This window comes from Arctopsyche grandis, chromosome 12, assembly GCF_051622035.1.
Source record: "Arctopsyche grandis isolate Sample6627 chromosome 12, ASM5162203v2, whole genome shotgun sequence".
Classification (NCBI taxonomy): Eukaryota; Metazoa; Arthropoda; class Insecta; order Trichoptera; family Hydropsychidae; genus Arctopsyche; species Arctopsyche grandis.
Genome location: NC_135366.1, coordinates 9,573,335 through 9,597,012, shown reverse-complemented (window position 1 = coordinate 9,597,012; position 23,678 = coordinate 9,573,335). Strand labels below are relative to the sequence as shown.

General features: G+C 33.4%; 1 protein-coding gene across 1 annotated transcript; it reads right to left on the bottom strand.

Moving 5' to 3' along the window:
- Positions 1 to 18,469: 18,469 nt before the first annotated feature.
- On the bottom strand, positions 18,470 to 21,654 carry LOC143919664 (uncharacterized). The gene is made up of 3 exons (XM_077442093.1): positions 21,594 to 21,654; positions 19,692 to 19,879; positions 18,470 to 19,352 (listed from the first exon to the last, which is right to left on the bottom strand). Exons 2-3 carry the CDS (start codon positions 19,875 to 19,877, stop codon positions 19,107 to 19,109), a joined length of 432 nt encoding a protein of 143 aa, XP_077298219.1. The 5' UTR covers positions 19,878 to 19,879; positions 21,594 to 21,654; the 3' UTR covers positions 18,470 to 19,106.
- Between the last annotated feature and the right edge of the window lie 2,024 nt (positions 21,655 to 23,678).

The window sequence follows — 23,678 nt, the reverse complement described above, 5'->3', positions numbered from 1 at the left end:
ATACCATAGGTATCACCCCAAGGCATTAGTAAGCTTATGTCTCCGATATGAAGCTAAATGAGCTTAATTATTAACGGAAATTTACATCGGAATCTTGTGTCAGATTAGAGAGATGACAGCTACATAGCTATCCATATGCCTCTTTCTACTACCCCTTGGCAACTCATTTACTTTTAACTTATATTATACATATAATTAATAATAGACTTCTCAATTTCCCAATTTCTCTGATATCATTGTTGAATCGGCTTCTCATCAAATTTGCAAAATCGTCCTACCTATTATTTTTCACCACTATTTTAATATTATTTCAAATTTATAATTTATATATGTACAAGTTTAATACCATAGGTATCGTTTAGGGGTAAAACCCGTAATATAAATGTATAAATATAAATCATGGTAGAATATGTATAAATTTATTTAAAAAAATGAAAAATCTTATGCCAAAAGTCGATAACTTCGTCTTATTTGAAAATATTTTCTTAATTGTTATACATGTGTACATTTATAATATGCTAGTGTTTAAAAAAAATAGTTTATATTTGAAAATAAAAGTTTTTCCCTTAAATATTATGCAATATATTATGGAGTCGAGAGGTGGACGTTAAATTACATGACATATTGTGAAAAAAAGTAGCTTTTCAACCTAATAACCTGAGAATTAACTAATAAGAATAACCTAATCACATTATATGCAGCTGTCATCACGTCGATTCTAAAGAAAGTTTGATGATTTCGATAATGATTTATTTATTTATTTAATAGTTTTGGACCATTGTGGCATTACAGGAAGAACCTAATGCGCCACAATGGCCTACATTTGAAAAATATATAAAAACATGATATAAAAACAAGTAAACTGTAAATAAAGGAAAAAAGCAAAAGCAGAAAACATGGTAAAATAAAATAATAAAAAAAAGTAACAAAAGGAAAATAATACATCATTCAGAGAGAAAAAAAATAACAAAACTGTAAAAATTAAAAATAAAATCCATAAATCCCATTCTTTGTTTACACTGAACAAAATTAAAATAGTATATAAAAATATACAAAGGAGAAAGAAAAAGTAAAATAAAATATAAATAAAAATAAAATCACAGCGAGGCCCAAATGGAAGAGAGTAGATTAAGATTCCACTCATTCATCACATTCAAATTAAGAAAGTAATGATGAGCGCAGGTTACCAGATAAATATGTTAAAATAATATCCGATAATCTACGCTCCCCAAGGTGGAAAATATCACATTCAGGGACAGCAGCAACGATTTCATTGAGAAGTCGAATAGCTCTTGGAATAGGAGCCATTCGAAAAAGAACTGTGCGAGCAGCAGGTACATACAACCATCAAATGATGATGTCTACCACGCACATAATTATTAGGGACATAAAGTCCCAACTGTTCCAGCAACAACGGGCATGACGTATTACCACGCAATAGCTGGAGAACGAAACGAATTAACGTTTTTAAAGAAGTTTCTCCGAAGTTCAAGGGAATTATACCCAAGCATGCCCAAAAGGAAAGGAGTAGGAAAGAGATATGGGTAGTACCCATACTCTTTCTTATAAATAAAACGAAGAAATGCTTTTTGCACTTTTTATATAATAAGACAGTAGTTTGCTTCATGCGGATTCCACATGAAGCAAATTTAAATCTTCTAGTGTTATTTCGAAGACGTTTGCTTACTTTAGTTAGTGGTAACCTTCGTATCTCGGTAAAATATCAAAGCGACCGCAAGAGTGGAAGTGGTTCAAAATCAATGTCAAACAGTCAATGAAACTAATATGTTAAAAATAGCTTGTAATAAAAAGGGACATGTTAGATGCCATCGAAATGTGTTGCGCATTATATGAACATCTCCATCCTTAGAGAGCTGGTCATTTCAGAGAAACCCCACAACATGTAGAAAAAATATTGTTTTCTATGTATATAATTTAGCCATATTGCCAAGAAGGATGTGGATAGTCTAGAGAATGTGGAGTACTAGAGAGAATATAGAATGATCAGATCAAATTAAAGAACTGACAGGATCTTCACTAAACGCTGCTTTCAACTTGACACAAGACCAGAGAACAATGGAGGTGGATCATCCACCAGATGACTTCTTTCTCGTTTGCTTAGCATTCAGCAAACGACAATTTGTCCATTGCAATGGAAGAGTATTATTCAAGTGATTCATATATAAATTTATAATAAATTGGATACCAATATTACATGTAACTATTACAATATTACAATATTACAATACGACGGAAAAGTTGGGAAATTGTAGCAAAAATACAGTATACGGTAGAGTAGGAAGTTTTAAACTACATATGTATTACGATATTCGAACGTTGATTGAACCGGAATACGAATTATCCTTTCGATTGGTTAATGATTAATCACTAACACTCACACAAGTGAAAGCTTTCCGTTCGTCCACGGGCTACACACAAGGGTGAGCTTTTCCCTTTTATTCAAAGGGTCGTCATATGCGGGACAGTAAAGCTTCGTATGGAAATATCTCGAACACACGCACACACTTACATACACATATGCGCCCTCACAAAGAGCAAATATAATTTTTTTTGACATTTCGAGTGCGGAGGAGGTGAGGGCCACCGATGCCTCGTCGCTACCCGACCATTTTGCTATTCGAAATTAACGCTATTCATGCCGATTTTGAAAGACACCATTGTGGCTACAATTTAGCTCTTATTCAGGGCATTTTCAAAAGAGCTCCGCGCTCCCCCGGTTGGGCGCGGCTGCGGGGGTGGGCGTATTCTCGCCGCCCACCCCTCCCCGTGCTTTCTCCACTCGCTCGTCTCTTTGACAGCCATGAATGCCTAAGTAACAACTCCTGAAGATACACGTGACGCTGAGTTATGTTTTCTCCCATTGAATGGTTCAGGCGTGTTTTTGCTCGCGCTCTGGATGAAAATCTGCAATGGGGGTGTAAGAGGGGTTGGTTGGTGTCTGTCGGTTTTGGTCGGTTCGGATCTCGATGAAAACGTTCCGACACTCCCTCCGTCTCCTCCATTGCATACTTCGTTATTTTACTCTCTTGAAAAAAACACGAGTAGTTGCAGAAAAGAGGATCTAATCTAGTCGACACCTTTACATTTTCAATACAAAACAGCAGTGTAGAATTTCAATCGGTCTGCTCGGTCTGAATTGAATGTTTTGACGGGATGATGTGGAATGTTGAATGAAAGATTATCAAATTACACTAGGTATACTTTCATAAAAGATGCTGAATGTCATAGATATGAGGCGTGATCAAATTTGTCATAGCACTTTTGAATGAAGAATGATTAGTAAGCGACTTTTCCTATGAATCATACAAAGTTACGCTTTCAATAGATTGTGGATAATATAATTTTATATTTACCCTTTTTAATCAAAAACATATACTAAAAAGGTTTAATTTATCAAGTGAAACTATAATATATTATATTTTAACCATGACGTCATTAAAGGTTGCCCTTGAGTGACACCTTTAGTATTACTAGTACATATATACATTTTTAGATTATAAATTTTGAAATAATATTCGAATAGTGATGACATAGTAAGTGGGATGGTTATGACAATTTGACGAGGAACCGTTTCGTCAATGAAATCAGATTTATTTATTTATTTAATTTATTATTTTAAAATAATAACAACAATAAAATGACCAGAGTGACCTGACAGGTTGCCCCAAAGCGTCACACCGGTCTTACAAAAAAAAAAAGAAAAATAGAAAAAAAATAACAAAGAAAAAGCAATAAGAATTCCAATCATTCATCTCATTCAAATAGTCTCGAATTGAATCTCAAGAAACTAACCAGCTCATCAACATGACAGTTGAACAGATCAAAATGCTCATCAATCACATTAAGGAACCGGATAGCTTCCACCAGTGACGAGTTTTTGAAAGTAGACGTTCTTGCAAAGATAGGTTGAAAGAGTCGTCGATTACGCAGCGCTCTACCGGTCTCAGGAGCACAAAACTTAAGCTCTGATAAAATCGAAGGATTGTCAACAACTCCATTTAAAACTTCAAAGAAGTATTTGGAAATGGCGACAATCCTTCTAGAAGCCAAAGAATTAAAGCCCAAGGTACCTTGCAGAAACGCTGTGGGAAATAAATACGGATAATACCCATACTTTTTCAAGTATAGGTATCGTAGAAATTTCTTCTGGACTCTTTCTATCAATAGAGATAATTTGATTTCAGTAGGACTCCAAATTACAGACCCAAACTCCAATATGCTCAGATAAACTCTGGACTAGGAATGATCGACTTGGAGTCACAAATATCCAAATCTGACCAGCAACATTACATATTTATATATATGTACATATATCAGTGGTGACATAATGGGTAGGACGGTTTTGCTAATTAGGTGAGGAACCGTTCAACAATGAAATCAGACAAATTAGAAAACTCTGGTAGGAAACGATGGAGTTGGTGTCACAAATATCTAAGTCTGAACAGCAACACTACATAAATACTTCCAAATAAATTATTTTCAATAGAGGTAAGCCCAGGGCTTGAACCCAGAACCTCTCGAGTTGACGCAACCACCAAGCTATACTGCTGACTTCTAAAATGAATGTAATCTACAATAGTAATTTTCTTTGGATAACATATTGGTGACTTCAAGATGTACACACAGATAAATTTTGATATTATACATACATATGTATATTGTGTACATAAAGATGAGTATCATTTTATTGCGGTCACACTTAAGTACTATTTCTTTCGATAACAATAAAGGTGCATTTGTATATTCGGATTTGCATCACTTATGTATTATATGAGTCGTTATATTTCAAAGTGGCGGAAGTCCAATTTTCAGTTCCAAAAACACTTTTTCAGTTCGACTTAATTCACAAATTGTTATGACTTATTTTAATTCGATATGTCCAGAATCTCGGAAAAGCAGAATAAACTTATTATATGGCACCAGTGTTTTTAAATATTTTAAAACGCTAATCATTATATTTAATGCTTTGCGAGATATTTCTCGAAATTAAGAAAAGTGGACTTACGCCAATTTCAAATATGACGGCTCATAAGCCAGCAGTATGGCTTAATGGTAGCGTGTATGTTTAGCACCAAGTGATCAGTGAGTTTGATCCTTCGATTTGGGAGTATTTGTGACTTCAAATCGATCGTTTCGTATCAGAGTTTGCCAATTTTATCTGATCATTAAAACGGTTCCTCAAAATCTTTCCTGTTTTCACAAATTTACTGTATTTATTGGGTGTATAATTTGTAAAAATTATGTACAAAAAAAATGTACTAAATCCATAGATATCTCAATGGATTAATTCTGTAATTAATTGTTATTTCATATTCTTCAGCTTCTGGAAATACAGTGATTTATGTAATAATAAAATGCTGCATTGTTTGTAATTGAAGGAAGGAAGGAAAAAACTAAACCAGGAAGGCGCATTGGGGTCTTCCTGTCAAGCCTTCCTGGTATATATCTACATATGTAATAATAAAATAAAATAAAATATGTACTAACGGTTGCGTCTCACATACAATACAGATTATCATATTCGAATTATACAAATATAGAATATTCAAATTTAGAATCAGGATGTGTCAGAGGATCAAATACACTCACTATATGTATGTACATACAATATGATGCCGAATTTCCTACAGATCAGTTATTTAATGTCGTCATAAATCAAGTTGCAGAATCTTAAAAAATTCGATTCGATTTACAACCCCGACATTAGACCATTTTATTATTCAATTTAAACGTCAGGTTGGAATAATAACAAAAATATTGAATTATGGAACACACATTTGATGATCAACCGTGTAAAATTTAATACAGATGAAAACATACTACTATATATGCGTCATATGTATGAATATCGAAAGTGCCTAAATAATAAATGCAATAAGTTCCCCGATTTAATTTGATATGCTTCTGAATTTAAATGAAACTCGTATGTATGCACGAGTATGTTCGAAAATGCCGATGAAAAGCTGCCTGAAAAGTTTTCCACTTTTGTTCTTCAAGGATTTCCTAATCGCACAGGAAAATCCTCACGTCCGCGAGCCGTTCCAGTTAAATAGCGGCACTGCTCCAGGCAGATCATAATAAATATTGCGCATTATATAATATATCGATGAAAGTGGGGAGCGAGGAAGGCGGCAAAGGGAAAAGAGAGGGGGTGCTTTAAAAATGGTGTTCTTCTATTAAAAGCGAATGAATAGAGAGATCATTGAAAGAGGTCTTGTGGGGTTGGTAGCGGCTGTCGGGGGAAACTTTCCCAGAAGTTTTCCCGGGAAAACCTCCTCTCGGCCGCCTTATTTCGATCCGTTTATGTGTGTGGAGGACGAATCCGCCCATACATTCCAACCGGCGCCTCTCTCTCTCCCCCTAACGTACCCTCCCCCTCTCTCTCCCTCCCCCGCCCCACCCCCTCAGTGCCCCTCTCCCTCTGTGTGTATGAAATTTCTTTGATTTGCCACCATTGTCTGCGCGGATAAAAGCGACACTTTTTGTGTGTCCGCCTGAATAGATCTTTTATTATTCAAAGCGTGAATACAAAAGTAGACGCGGTGACAAAACACGCTGTCATTATATATATGTTTGTATGTGTATTTGTGTTTGTTCCCACATTTATGTGTGTGTTGATAAATAAAAATATGTCTATTGATATAATAAGCCGCAGCGATGGATCAATCCGAAAAGTCTAAGGTTCAACCTTCAGTACATACATATATGTATATGTATACATATATAATATGTACATATGTAAGTTGAAATTGGTTTCTCTTCGTCTTCCTCAAAGTGTCTTCTTCTATTAGCAGACCAATTTTATTTTGGATAACTGCAAGCTTCACGAGAGCTAGAAGATTCATTTAGGAGAGTTTTCTTAGACTTTTTTTTCTTATTTACTTTATCTGTTATATGTATGTATAATATAGATGAAATATTGCGATTGTGATAAAATTCGGCCTCGACATTTTGACTGATTTATAATCAAAATCAGTCACTGCAACATATTAATGGTTTTTGCCTTAGTATGTGACTGCAATATTTTAGCTTTCTTATTTTGAAATTACCAATAACCTCACGACCTTTGGCCATATGTGCAAAATTTTTATTTTTAATTATCAAAAGATTTTCAAAATCTTAGCCAAACCATGAATGCTTTAAATGAATGTAGCCAAACCTCAAATAGTTGGGTTAGGAATAAGGTTTCTGATTCGAATATTATATGTAATCTCTTTTTTAATAATGCATTTCAATATCTATTAAATTTGGATTTTAATTACTAAATACTAAATACACACATACATATATGATTACCTTTTTAATCTATTCGAAAACACACACACGCTTATAAATCAATAAAAAACTTTTTCACGATCAAAAAACTTATATAAATAAAGTAAAAATATGTATAGAAAATTGTTGCTTATGTATTATTTGTTTTTCCCTTAAAATAGATTAAAAATAATTCTTAAAAAATAGTCTTATTTAATTCTTAGAGACATTCTTTATCATTACCAGCAACATGATTAGTGTGTAATGTTTTCAACTGAATGGTCATGGATTCTTTCTCTGGCCTGTCTTGCTGACCTTTGATATTCATGCATATGTATGTGACTATGATATATGTAACCAGGTCGATCCTTTCCTTTCAGAGTTTGCAAATTTATCTGATTTAATTGAAATGGTTCCACAAAAATGGCAAAATATTTCGCAAAATTTCTCGAATTTGCTGATATGATAAATGCTACCCACTCTGTAAAATGTATGTATTTCTTCAAATATTATTATTATTATCAAATTTTTCTATAGATGTCTCTATGATAGTGTATAAACATAATTGTTTATCGATGTTTGTAATTGGCCAGGAAAGCGCATTGGGATTTACCTGCTACACCTTCATAGTATATGTACATACATACATATGTATAAAATAAAAAAAAATCAGCGATGCTTAAAACGAATAAGATGATTCATGTTGACACAATTTATTTTGAATGAATTGGATACATTTTGTCGAATTTTTGTGCCTATGCTCGGTTAAATAAATGTTTTTGATTTAATTCTTGTGCGATATGTATGCATACACACATGGGTATTTGATTTTGAATGGGAAAAACGAATGACCATTATCAATGCAGTGGGTTTTCCACGCAGCGGTAGATTAGTGTATTGTCACACAAATTATGGCGTATTGAAAACTCTATCTAATAATAAGGACGTAGTTTTATTGAATAAATTATTCCACATTCATATCAATGTATTTGAAATTAAACAGACGGATTCAAAGTCAGTGCCAGATCTGTTTTCCTTGTAATTTTCTCATTGTAACAAGTGTATTCAAAAACGTTGTTGAAAGGTTTCGGGAAATCCCCAAATTTAATACATATTATATATAATTTATGAATACGTACAATAGAATTTCAGTTGATAAAATAAAAGATATCACACTTTTTTATTTATCATTTATCATATTTTACCGTGATGTCATGACGGATTTTATCCCGGAAAGACATGCTATTAAACTTGTTCATATATAAATTTTTAGATCATAAAATTGAAATCATATTGAATAAGTGGTGACAAATTGTAGGTGGGATGGTTTTGCCAATAGGAAACGACTGATTTGGACTCACAAATATCCAAGTGTGATCAGCAGCACTGCAGAAATACTGCGAATGAGTTCTCTTCAATTGAGGTCAATCCAGGGAACTCCTTCGTGGTTTTCATTAATGAAACCACCCAGCTATACTGCTGGTTAGCATTTTGTTAATGAATATTAACGATAAACTCGTTAAACCAACCATAATAACTGAAACTAATTTATGTGACCCGTTAGTTAATTTTTTCACCTTACTACATATGTATGTAATAACAATCAAATTTTCAAATTATATTTATTAGGCGTTGTCGAAGATTTAGAAATTGGGACAGTCTCGAATTTCCCTATTTGGACTTCATTCACTTGATTTTGTTTACTTAGTCAGCCTAATGACCCTGTATTCTACTTTGGTTCCTTCTAGATGTTATAAATTTAGGTATTTCAATGCTCATTTTTCATCTAATCTTCTGTCCGCATGTCTCAGCCAGATTTTCTTTCACTTGTTCTACTGCGTACCTTCGTTATAAATTACACACGTGTGTTTTGCTTTTTATTTCTTCTTATCATACCAAAGATGCTATTTTTGTATCACACCCATACACTAAATATGTAGTAATACATATCCATTAAAAACTGCTTTCCTCAAGGACAATGTCATCTTCTGATATCCTCCTTCTTACAGTTTTTTCAGTGACGATGTGCTACAATTTATTAACTACTAACTGTTTTCTGTACCTATTTTTCAGGTTAAGAAAAATTACTTTGGTTATGGTTAAATTATGTTTTAGTATAAATTGATATATTATGTGATAACTAAAGAGCGGACCCAGAGCGCGCCGTTCATTGTTCACATGTTGTAAATGCATTGTTAAAGGTTTGCCGAACCTTTTTTACAAAGCATTTACAATAATTGAACAATAGACGGCGCGCTCTGGGTCCGCGCTTTAGTGATAACAAATAATATGCGTTACATTTAAGCGCTCCGTTTTTGTTACGTTTAATTATATGGTACTTGTATTTTTACCCGGTTTCGCTCGGTATTTGTAATATAAACCGCTTAAACATGGCCAATCTAATAGTGAACATTTTATTAAATTTATTTGAATAGTTTCATTTTATTTGTTTGAATATTCATTTGTTTTTCTACGAACCAACAATAGTTACATACATACATATGTACATACATAGTTACATACAAAATCTCTTTCGAAATTATATATACATATGATAATGTGAATTTTATTTTATCGCATGTCAAATTACTAATTAACATGTATGCTATTATTGTATTCGTTTTATTGAAATGTATATTATAAGTAATTGTAATAGCTACGTACAATTATTAATCTATCATTATTAGCAGTATGACACAGTTACATACTTGTGAGGATACGGGAAATCATTTGATAATTTGAAAGTTCTTTGGAAAGCATACAAATCAGTATTTTGAATATCGAATATTTTTTGGGGAAATTTAAAACCGAAATAATTAATTTTGTTATGGGGCGTATGGAGTGAAATGACGGAATTGTGAAGGCACGACTGTTTAATATGATGGGCGGGAAGAAAGTAAAGTAGCAACAGACTAACATGGCCGAGTTGGTGCCAACTCGCAGGATGGTAACCGAAACTTGACCATTTCGTATAGCCACCACAATTTCAATTGTAAGAAACGGTAATTTTCGGTAATGTGGATTATTTATTTTTATATCATGTAAGTGCATATGTTACAGTCGAAGTGTATTTTCAGTTGTAATATATTCCAACTGGAGTTTTAGGTCATTCATATTCGAATACAATTCAACTAGTAAATTATAGCTCTGCAAGCGCAAATACACTTTCAACTGTTGTAATATAACAGTTGAGTTTTGACAGTTCAGATGTTTTAACAATGCCTCGGAATTCAATAATGGGTTAATATTGGCTAGGTATTACGAATTATGATAATGAGTATCGTATTACTGAAACTATAAATGTATTCAAAACAAAAATGTGACTTTCCAAACCAATTTTCTAGTCGAATGACGTGTTCACGAAAGTCTAACCTCTCCATCTGACCTGGTAACAACTTATAGTTGAACTGTATTTTCAGTTATATATTTCGAATGTAATTCGTCATATCAATCAACTTACATGGGTTCAACGGCATATATTCCAACCAGTCAAAATGTATTACAACTGAAAATACACTTCAACTATAACGGTAATTGGTACCTACCAGGTTAGATGGAATATATTACAAATCAGAGAAATGTAATATTAATAGAAGTGGCTTTAGGTGTTCTTTTGTTGTCAAATGACATTCTGTCCACGGACATATCTAAATAATTTTAGCATCAGTCGTATTTGACGCTTGGTGCTCGACGTATGTCCGATAAAAACTTCTCTGTTTTTTTATATTACTCGCAAGATGGGCAAGCATCGGTAAAATTGCACAATACATTCAAAAACACACAATAAACAACATGGGATACATTTTTATAAGTAAATTGATCCGATTGTATTCCGTGCGATATAGCGTATTTATAGAGACGTACCGCGTAAAATTGACAACAATTATTTATTCGTAAGGGCCCCTCTATTCTTATTACATCTCTCTGTTCCAAATAGTCAAAATATATTATAACTGGAAGATACACTTCAACTGTAACATATATGTATGTACATATACATACATATAAGTACGTCATTGTTTTATTTACAATCAAATTCGATGGAGCGAAATGGAAAAAAATCACTTGTATAAAGTTTGCGAGTGTCGATGTACAAAAGAGGAAAATTTTCCAACGGTGGAAAAACGTTTTCAATATATGTATGATCCCCCATTCGGTCCCAACACGGTTCGCTATTAGTGTTTATTGAAATTTTCGATGAATACAGCCAGTGTTTCATCAGCGACGATTTTCACAATAGTTTCCAATTGTTGAGCCGTACGTGAATTGCTTTTGTGAACACGCTGGCTGATGCATCTCCATCAAAAACATTCACAAATGCGTGTGTGTGTCTATTATTACTTTTTGAAAATTTAAAAACCCATCGTCCATATACAATGCAATGTTTTACTTCAATATCTTATCACAGTATGTATGTATGTACATATATTGGAACGTTGGCAGTTAATGAATTCAGTACCCAACTACATATGTATGTATACGGTCTCTGTGATTTGACAGAATGTTAAATTACAGAAAACGCAAATATCAGAATGCAAAGATCGAAAATCGAAAGATCTTAAGTCGAAAGATCAAAAAAAAAATGGTGCATGGTAAACGGTACATACTCACGTACATACTCACTTAATTTGCGCGAGCAGGATACAACAGGAATAAGAGGAACATGCTTTTCTTCCCGTGTTAATGTGCGCGCGCAGAATACGGGAGGAAAAGCATGTTCCTCTTGTTCCTGTTGTATCCTGCTCGCGCAAATTAAGTGAGTATGTACCGTTTACCATGCACCATTTTTTTTTTTTGATCTTTCGACTTAAGATCTTTCGATTTTCGATCTTTGCCTTCCGATATTTGTGTTTTCTGTAATTTAACATTCTGTATCGTCACGTAGACCCGTATGTATATCATATATTAATATGATTTTTAAATATAATATAACTACATATGTATGTACATAGTAATAATATGTACCTATGTATGCACATATACATAATAAATATACTAAAATAATTTCTAGCGTGAGTAAATAATAGCATGTATAAGATTCCACACAAATTTTTAGCCAAGTACATAAAACGGTATGTGGAAAATGGATCTGACTTTTTATTTACTTAAATATTTTCACATCAATGTCTCTTTCTTATCCAATAATACGAACGTATTTAATTATGGTTAATGGATTTAATCGACATGTGTAATTTCTTGACATTAAAAACTTATTTGTACGTGCAATACAAATGACAACTTTCCTAGTATGTATGTATGTATGTATGTAGATATTTGTAGAAGGTGGTATCGAAATAATTTATGTATTTATTAAAAACAGCAACACAGTATTATAATATTTTTCAAAACATTGACACCAAAAAAGTTGCTTCATATTTGTTTATCCATTATATGCTAATCCCGCCCATAGGTGATACTACAGGTTGCCCAAAGCGACACCTATGATGAAAAATTTGTACTTATGTAAGTACCAAATGCTATCAATATATAATCATTATGGGTGACCGTCACCGCACCGGATGTTAAAAAGTCGAAAATGTTCGTTTACCATGCATACATATGAAAAACGGTTAGTATATATATGTATATATCAGTGGCGTGCGGTAAAAGTATCTCTGCCCCCGTCGTACATTCTTACTTAATTTGCGCGAGCAGGATACAACAGGAACAAGAGGAACAGGCTTTTCCTCCCGAATCCTGCGCGCGCACATTAAACAAGGCTGTATGACAAAAAGAGAGATAATTTCACCGCATGCCACTCATATATATTATATACATATGTACATAGTACCGTTTACCATGCACCCTTTTTTTTGATCTTTCGACTTAAGATCTTTCGATTTTCGATCTTTGCCTTCCGATTTTCGATCTTTGCCTTCGGGCTTTTCACTTTTGGTCCTGTGAGGTAGACCCAATCATTACACATAATGATTATACACAAAATATTAGTTGAAAATATTGTGTGACAACCCCTGCCTCTCAACTCTTCCGCTGCGGAAGCCGCTATAGCAGTTCCGGCATATGTAGATGTTTCTCTTCCCAATTTGTCGAGCAAAACTAAAGAGTTGATTGCAGTGCGCTTCAATATTGCTGCTGCTTCACTGAATTCAACCAGAAACATCGACTATCTTGACGTTACATTGACATCGTCATCGCCTAGTCTTACAAATATTGTATCGATGAAAGCTAATATACAATCAGCAGCCCTTCTTGCAAAAATGTTGAGATTATTGATGCAAGTTAAAAATTGAAAGAACAGTAAAGATTTTATTCAATCTATTCAATAAACCTTCCACTAGCAAAGGAAACGGGAATTATAGAAACGATATAATGCGGTTTCCATGGGATTCACATTTCAAATACTTGGCATTTTAGCATCTCAAAGGTTTTGAGTTAAAATTTTCATGCGACACCTGGTGACTTTATTTGAAGATAGTTTTTGACTGTCAGCACTTAAATTAATACCAATGGTTAGTGTATGAACAAACTAGTATGGTCATGAACGAATAGGAGTGAACACTTGGACTGTAGCATACATATATAATTTTTTTTTTTATTTTTTATTTTACATATATACCAGGAAGGCCTTACAGGTAAATCCCAATGCGCCTTCCTGGCCAATTACAAATACAAATGCAGCATTTTTTTATTATAAGTCGTTGAATTGCGAGACACTGAAAAAACTCGCAAATTAACGAGACATCTATGAATTGTACATAAATTTTTATTGTACATCCATCAAATTTCAAATAGTGGTGACATAGTAGGTAGGAAGGATTTTTAGCCAATTTTTTTTTTCCGGGAACCGTTTCAACAATGAAATCAGAGAAAATTGGCAAACTCTGATAGGAAACGATCAACCTGGAGTCACAAATCCAGGTCTGACCAACAGCATACTCTGAAAAATTCATTTTCATTCAGGGATAGAACCCGGCACCTTCTTGACGGTAAGCAGAAGCTTAACGTCCGAGCTATGCTGCTGGCTAATATGTATATACCTAACTAATGATAGGCCCGATAAAATAACACCGGGTCCATTATTATAAATTATTGAATGAAAAAAAAAATTATATTCATATGGTCAAACTTCCGATGCGGTGCAAACGATCGACAAACGCCAGACAGACTGAACCACAGATTAACGACACGTGTACCTTATGCGTGCGCACTGCTCGCACTTACACTAAGCGAAATCTACCCGAAGTCCCGACATACCTACCCTGTATACGTTCTGTGCTTTTGATACTTTAGTTCCGAATTTTGCCTTATTAAACCCGCCAGAAAAATCCAACTCAATTTTAATAATTTCATCTGTGCACATCGAAAGGTTACTCGTCATCTGATGTGCAATCTATCATTCGTGAAGTCGGGAATTGCGTTCAAAGCAGCCATCCAGTTAATCTGTGGTTCAGTCTGTCTGGCGCTTGTCGATCGTTTGCACCAAACAAATCAGTAATATAAACCCAACGGTGACCGGAAAAATGCACTCGAGATAGTTTTAGCAAATTTTGGAATTGGATTTGTATCGTGGATTTATTAAATATTTTTTCAGAAGTGTATATTTTTAAAGTTTTCATACTTTTGTGGATATATAATCTATGTAGTTTGCAGAATAAGTCTATTTATTTACTTTTCTTAGTTTTACTTCGCCTATTGGTCACACTATTTCCTACATTCTTCCGATGGATGCGGTGCATCCGCTCTAAAATCACCAGACAAATTGAACGACAGATTAACGGACGGCTGCTTTAAATGCAGTTCTCATCTTCTCGAATGATAGATTGCACATCAGATGACGGGTAACCTTTCGATGTGCACATATGCAATTATTAAAATGGTAATTATTAAAATTGAGTTGGATCTTTCAGGCGAGTTTAATAAGGCAAGATTCGATAAGTTCCGAATCTTGCCTTATTAAACTCGCCAGAAAGATCCAACTCAATTTTAATAATTGCATCTGTGCACATCGAAAGGTTACTCGTCATCTGATGTGCAATCTATCATTCGAGAAAACGAGAATTACGTTTAAAGCTGCCATTCTGTTAATCTGGCGATTTTAGAGCGGATGCACCAAACCCTCTTCCGATCGGTTTGAAACTTTGCCATATTCATATTCATTTTTGAAAAATGTTTCAACTCAGGAAAAATTTCACATACGGCGCAAATTCCTAATTTATAATTAGAATTTTTTAAATATTGATATGTTTTTAGTTTTTAGTCTGGGGTTTGGTATATTAAATTTTAATCTGTTAAAGTAGAATTCGCATACATACAATACATATTTAGCGTTCGGTGCTGTCGGTTAACCCTTTCTATGCCCGAATGCGATTGTCTATTGATGCGATGCGACCACAATGCGCGTCTGATGGACAAGTGGGAACAATTAACGCATTTTCCGCGATTGTTGTGATCCCCGAGCGCGGCCGCAACCGGACAAGTGCATTGTTTGTCGACAAACAATGCACTCGCTCACGGTGCACTCTGCAGCCCCGCTATCCCATGTCTGAATTAGTTTATGGGAAATTTATCGCCATTTTTGCTGCACACTCTCATACATATGTATAGCCTAAAAGACTATTTTTAAACATGCAACAAATGAAATTGAAATTGGGACCCAGTACTGAAAATGAAGGAAAAACTCAATGAGCTAGAAATGTTTTATAGTTTTGTATAAAAATTAAATCGAGTTTGAATGCTGGAAATGTTTCAATTTTGAATATAAAAAAAGTCTGCAACATCTCAGACATGTATATTTAATAGTAGATTTAGGTATGGGGTTTGAGTAAAATTGTTATAAATCTTGTCTACGAGCCGGCAATGTATGCAAGTATATATGACAATAGGAATTGTAATGGGTTTTAAAAGTCCAAATACAATAATTGAAAAGACATGATTTACATATAAAAATATTTTATTAAAAACATTTTGGTAACATTTAATAAGAACACTTAGGTAAAAATAAATTGACAATAAAATCATTTAAAGAGAAAAACCTTCTTGTTGGAAGTTCACAGAAATAGCCGGAACAGCAAAAAATAAAATAAAATAAATTAATAACATTTTAGGCAAAGAACTGTCTAATTGACAACCAGAGTTAAGGCATCGCAAGAACCATATAATATTAAGTACCTTTAAATACCTATTACTAATATTACAACAAATATCTGCCTATCGCCTATAGATTTATATTTATTGACCAGTTTGCTAACAAGTGTGTTTTACTCGCGTGAAGAACCCTGTCATCAATGAAAGTCTAAAGACTATTGGAAGATATGACATGACATGTAAGAATTTTTGATTTTCAAAACAAGTTTTACAATAGAAAAAAAACAAAAACAAATAGAAATATAATAAATCATTTACCTATATTTAATTAGCCGAAACTTAACTAGAAGTATGAGTATTATTGCAAAGTAACATTGTAAAGAGTTCATTCACGAGACGACACATGTTTCGCATTCAACTACATAGTTAAACTACAGTCTAAAAACACCCCGATCATAAACTTAACTAAACGTTAATTTACCTAGTAACATATTGGGCTAACTTTGATACTAGATTGATATAACATTTCGTATTGTACTCTTAAAATTATGTCGGATTTAAACCAAACAAGGAATACAAAATTTACACAGCAAGCAAATTGAGATTGTGCATGTTGCAGTCGTTTTCACAAATTAAACCAAAACTAACAATAAAATAAAAAGACTTGTACTGAATTTTTCACAAAGAGTGCTTTAACATGAAATTAACAACAAAACATAATAAAAAATAAGAACAGTCAATAAAAGTTATATTAAGAGCATTGGCACTTCAAATATTCAATAAAATTACCTTTTGAATAGATTTGTGTATAATCAACTTAAAAACTAAATACAGATCAGTCATTTTTATGGTATCACATCGAAATGAAAATAGACTTAAGTGGGGAATATATATATATATATATATATATATATATATATATATATATATATATATATATATATATATATATATGTATGTATATATATGAATACATATGAATATATATATTATATATTTAATTTTTTTGTAAACACTATGAATAACTAAGTTCGTTTTGAATTATCAGTAAATTATTGCCACATACGCAAGTTATTCAATTATGAAACAAGATTTACATATATTACATATACATAGGCAACTCGCTGCTTTCCTAAACAAATATGTATTACACTTTAGTAAAAGAATAATTATGAATGCTAAATTTAAAATTGTATAAGTCGTTTTTGCCGCTAATTCGTTAAATTATAGTTATTCACGGTGGATACTTGTTAAAATAAATTTACTTCAAATATACTTTTATCATTTTTTTTTTTTTTTTTGAAAGAGGTAATAAATCTGTTAGGATACTAAATATATTGAGCGAAATGCCTTAATGGCATTGAATTATCACCATATATGAGAATAAGAACCAATTTTGGTACATTTTGGGAGATAAGTCTCCCGAATGGATTGCTAGTCCGCTAGATATGCTAAACCTACATAATGCTTATCAAATACAAACAGTAGACACCTCTCGGTGCAGCTCTGACCTACCTCGAGTGGTGTTCTACGTCCTTTCGAAAAGGAACCTGAGGTACACTCAATACACACTAACACAACAACATGCTAAAACCGACTCCATATAAAAATACTGTCATTTGACTATGGTTTTAGTTTTTAATAAAAATTATGATTAAACATTTAACGCATAAAAAAATATGACTCAACACACAGTGAAATGCAAAATTTGAAATGACCAAAATTGAAAACGAATCACAATTGACCGATGAATTTCGAAATGTCAAGTTAAAGAAATTGATAAGATTTCTTTCAGTCCTAGAGTTAGAAAATTCGCGGCGGTTTTGCCCGCCCGTCGGCTTCTGTTCAATTATTGGAATGCGGGTATTGCATATTTGTCCATTTATGGAGAACTGTGATGTTCGACTAATTTCTTACATTACTAATACTAAAACGATAAATTGCGGAATAAAGTATATATCCAGGAATCACATATTAGGTTATAACCGGGAACAAGGATCACATTATAAAAATCTTTATCACATTAATAATTACAGCATAAACCTTAACATAGATTGCAATGTGTGTTCCTTCGCTCTCTCACAATCGATTCAGTACATTATACAACAAACTAAAACAATAGTTAAAAACCTTTTTTTTTTTTTTTTCTCGATTTAAATTTAAAATTTTCAAGCGATTATATATAAAAGCAGTTGGTGCATAATAATAATATAATAATCTTTTCATTCGTAAACGATAAATTCATATATATAAGCTCATAAACGTTTAAAACTATTCGGACCGTTTGCTATAATCAGGTGAAGTTGAGACCGATCCCTCAGTCGATTGCGCGGCGTCAGGTCACTGTCATGAAAATAACGTTATTACTTAAAAATATTTATCTGACTCGGAACACCGGGGACATCAGTCTGCGGTCAGGTGGGCTGCACTCGGCTAGTGAGATCTGCGGCCGCCTCACCTGCTCATACTCAAGCGATATGTGTTATCTCTGCCTAAATATACATACATATAAGCGTTAATGTTAACTTTCAATTCACATATCGACTTCTTTTTTTGTATTTAAACTTTATAATCGTTTCGTATCAAACCAAATTCCAGCGTTTACTTTGTTTGGCTAGGACGGCAAATCCATTAATTTAAAAATTTATACTTTACAAATACATAATATCAATTAATACACATATATATTATATATAATATTAATTAATTCGTTTATAATTTTAATCTGTAGGGAAGCTACCGGTCGAAATTTATGATTTTTTTTTATATCATCATTGCATGCGTAGTTAGTTGGCAATGCTTTCAAATCCGCAGACTGAGCAAGTGTCTTTGTCAAAATCGACTTGTGCGTATCCGCCGAGGCGGTAATATTGCGAACGGTTGTTGAGAAAGAAGGGCGGATTGTTCGGAGGCAAATGAGAGTATGTTAGTTTCCATCCAGCTGGATCGATGTTCGTTCTGAGATCTAGTATGTTCCGGCCACCATATTGCACTTGCATTTCAGGTACTGGCGACTTAACAGCAAACAATGTCTAAAAAAACAAACAAAAAAAAAACCATTCATTTTATATAAACGAACCAAATCATTCAAAAGAAAAAAAAACACAAACAGCGAAACTCTCCAAATCCAGATATTATCGGTAATCTTTACAATAAGTAACGATTAGCATGAGCAGAAAATTTAATTTATCATTTAAAATGTTAAACTGATAACCTTATCGCACAATATTTTTGAATCAGTAAGTAAGCAGTAAGTGTGTATATAAATATAGATGACAACATTTACAGATTTTGGGAGTGTTTTTAATCGTGACTGTCTATATATACTAATATCAAAAGCATTTTCTTTTTATTTTTTTGCTTTAATATACCTTGTCATTGTCATGCGGACTGGGCGGAATGGATCCGAGCGAGCCCAGTCCGCTGGATTCGCTGGACGCCGATGGACTGGGACTATCTTGAGATATCCCGAAGATATTCTTAATGCCGAACGCGCTGAACGTCGAGAATGACTCTGTCTCCAGCCCGGATAGAGGCAGCGCTACACTTAAAGCCATTGCTGGAAAATAACAAAGACCACCGTCAGAATGTGTAAATAAAACAGTACCAAATGCAAAATACAATCAAAGTACATTTCTAGAAAATTTTATTGCTGCAAAGTTTATCTAAGACACCCGCAAACATAATTTATAATATATTGTCACTCGCATGTACATTACATTACACTTTATCTAGTTCAAACGCGTACTGAAAACGTGACGTGCATTTTTTTTATTTTAGCCCAAACAAGTAAATTTATCAACTGATTATGATGCGATTTTATCAAGATAGATCAATGCTACAAATTTGATCATTTAGAAAGTAATTATATAAATGACTAATTTGGATTTAATTTAATGATTTAAATTATTATATACTAGTTAGTGGTTTTACCCGGCATCACTCGGTATTTGTAACATAGACTGCTTAAACATGAATAATCTAATAGTAAACATTTTATTAAATTTATTTGAATATTCATTTGTTTTTTTTATAAAATTTAACATCACGGATTCTAAGAACCAAACCGTACATACATACAAAGTCTTTTTCGAAATTATATCTTACTAGTGGTTTTACCTGGCTTCGCTCAGTATTTGTAATATAAACCGCTTAAATAGTAAACATTTTATTAAATTTATTTGAATAGTTTCATTTTATTTATTTGAATATTCATTTGTTTTTCTACGAACCAACAATAGTAACATACAAAGTCTCTTTCGAAATTATGTATTAGAAGATATGTATAAGTATAGAAAATTTCATCATTTTTTTTTTATTTGCTTCGAGTTGATTTGAAGCGATAAATTTTGAAAAAAAAAAGTCATTTTACCATCTAATACTAAATGAAGTAAAAAAAAAAACAGTTGTTTTTTTTACACACTTCTCGTAGAAGATTTGGCAACATTGTGAATATTTTCGTTTGCATGTTGCTAATCTAATCAATGATAATGCAATACAACCGTACCACTTAAAGTTTTGAATATTGACCCATTTTGCCTAGATTTAAAAAAATAACTTATTTTAAGTATTTTAAATAAATTTAAATGTTGACTGATGCATTCAATATTTGTTATTGTTAATATATATGTATATTCATTTTTTTTAATTTTAAATTTAAATAATTTTGACATTTATTAGTTGGTACATATATTGAAAAATTTTGAACTGGATTTTATTTTCAGTCAAAAATTAATGACACGTAATTTTATGCATATTGAGAGGTTTTTATATAGAAAAAAATTCAATTTGTTTTTTTTGCCCCAATTAGTTGGACGCGTGTTTACACAACGCCATAAAAATAGCTAAATCGGAATCGCGTGGGTTTAGTCCGCTTATTTTTTGTAACGGGCCGCATCGAGGGTACGAAAAGGTCGAATCGTCGCGCGACTTTCGGCGATTCGTCGAACGCGAATTTCAAGACGGCCGGCGCAGAAGCGCATCTCTCTCTGGCTTGAGAATAAATTAACAACGCCATTTCGCTCACTTGTCTCGACACTTGAGTTTTCGACGTACACATAGCGAAAAGTGTACGCGGCTGGCCGACATTGATTCCGCGGTGTCGCTCGGCAGGAGGGGGAGGGGAGGGGAGGGGAGGACGACGCGTCCGCTGGGAAGACCACTTTCTTCTATAGCTTTCTGTACATGTATGGGGGGGGAGGGGAGGGGGAGAAGGGCCCTTCGGTCGTTGCATCGGTTTGATAGTCGTTTGTAGCGTTAGCGGGTTTCGTTACCTGCGCGTATGTGAGACAGCGGCAGCACAGCGACGACAGCGACCGCTTCGGCGACCGACCCCCGATCAATGGCGGCCACAGGACGGCACTCAAGCGCGCCAACAACACACACCACTCCCAGCGACCGCTTTCGCGACCATGTCCACAACTTATTTACAATTGTCACCGTCGTACAAAATAAGTGTCTTCGCCTCTGTTTTTAATGTATTTATTATTGAGCAAACGTTTAAAAATTAAATGGCGCTATTGATATTTCTCTGTTCTATGCAGGGCATAGTGATCATTTTTTTTTCTTCAAAACGGGACGTCTACCAATTTTTATTAGTTATTTTATTTTTATTTTATTTTATTTTATTAATTGAAAAATCAACAGACGGGATGTACAGAGATAGGTATAAAAAAAACAAAAAGTAAATAAATAATATATGTAACATCCGAGTCCAATAATAGATTTTTACAAAAATGAAAAAGATAAATATAAGGAAAACAAATTAAAAAGTAAAGAATAAAGGCATGACAAAATATGTAGTACATTGCATAATTAAACTATAGTATTAAAATATTTGGAAAATATTATAAGATAGAATATAAGAAGAAATTGAAATTTACAAATATAAAACAAATGAAAAAGGTAAATACAAAATAAACAAATGAAAAGGAAAAGAATGAAAGCTATAATATGATTAAATAGCACATTACATAACTAAACTAAAGTATAAAAATAATGGAAATATTGGAAAAATAGAATAGGAGACAAAATGAATCAATCGGTCAAGATTCTCTTGATGTTAGACCTGAATTGATGTAGGGAAATACCAAACAGATCAACCTCATTCAGCTCTCCGTTAAACATACGATAAACGCGCTGCAGATAAAAATATTTTTGGGAATTAGTAATGAAAGGATCACGTGAAAAGAGTGCAACGCGTCTAGAGTATCGAACTTATAGAGTTATGTACATATGTGTATTTATTTATTTATACATATAACCGCAAGGACCATTAAACCATAATGCAACAGTAATAAACCAGTCAAATTAAAAATTTGAAAAAAAATTACGTCATGTCGATAAGAATTTCAATAACCGATACTAAGTTTCAATTCGATAGGAGTAACGGTGTTCAAAAATCCCCAAAATACACGGACACACACACATTTTTTTCTAGATCATGAAAACGTGATCAGTAGAGGTAGGATAGTCACAGTGCTATCCATTGTTGTAAATCCTTTGTAAAAAATGTTCGGCAAACCTTTAACAATGCATTTACAACCTTTGAACAACACACGGCACCTTCTGGGTCCGGTGACTAGTGATCAGCAATCGATTCTGAGTTCGAATTTTCGCACGATCACAAAACTTTATCTATTGTTACTGGGTTTGGTGGAAACGATCGAAAAGCGCCAGGCAGATTGAACCACAGATTAATTGGATGGCTGCTTTAAACGCAATTCTCGACTTCACGAATGATAGATTGCACATCAAATGACGAGTAACCTTTCGATGTGCACAGATGCAATTATTAAAATTGAGTTGGATCTTTCTGGCGAGTTTAATAAGGCAAAATTCGGAACTAAAGTATCAGAAGCACAGAACGTATACAGGGTAGGTATGTCGGTAGATTTCGCTTAGTGTAAGTGCGAGCAGTGCGCACGTATAAAGTACACGTGTCGTTAATCTGTGGTTCAGTCTGTCTGGCGCTTTTCTATCGTTTGCACCGCATCGATTACTACGTACTTAGATAAAGTAAAAACAATATTAATATAGGAATAGAAAAATAGGAGTTTTAAGCGGTTCTGTGATCATTGGTCACAAACCGCTTCCCCAAAAGTCACTAAAATCTCTATGACGGAACATCTGGCAGCCGAAAAGTCCATCATACTAACGAAAACTCGAGTGCCAAATATTACGCATTCGCGGTTTTCATAGTAAAAATTGTCAGTGTGACCATCGCAATGTGACTAATAATCTAATTACCGTTATAAACAATGAAGATACCTGAAATTAATAAATAAATGAAATGAAAACAATAAAATAAAATGCATTTAGCCTTTGTACATATTAGAGAAATAATAATGTAACATTTT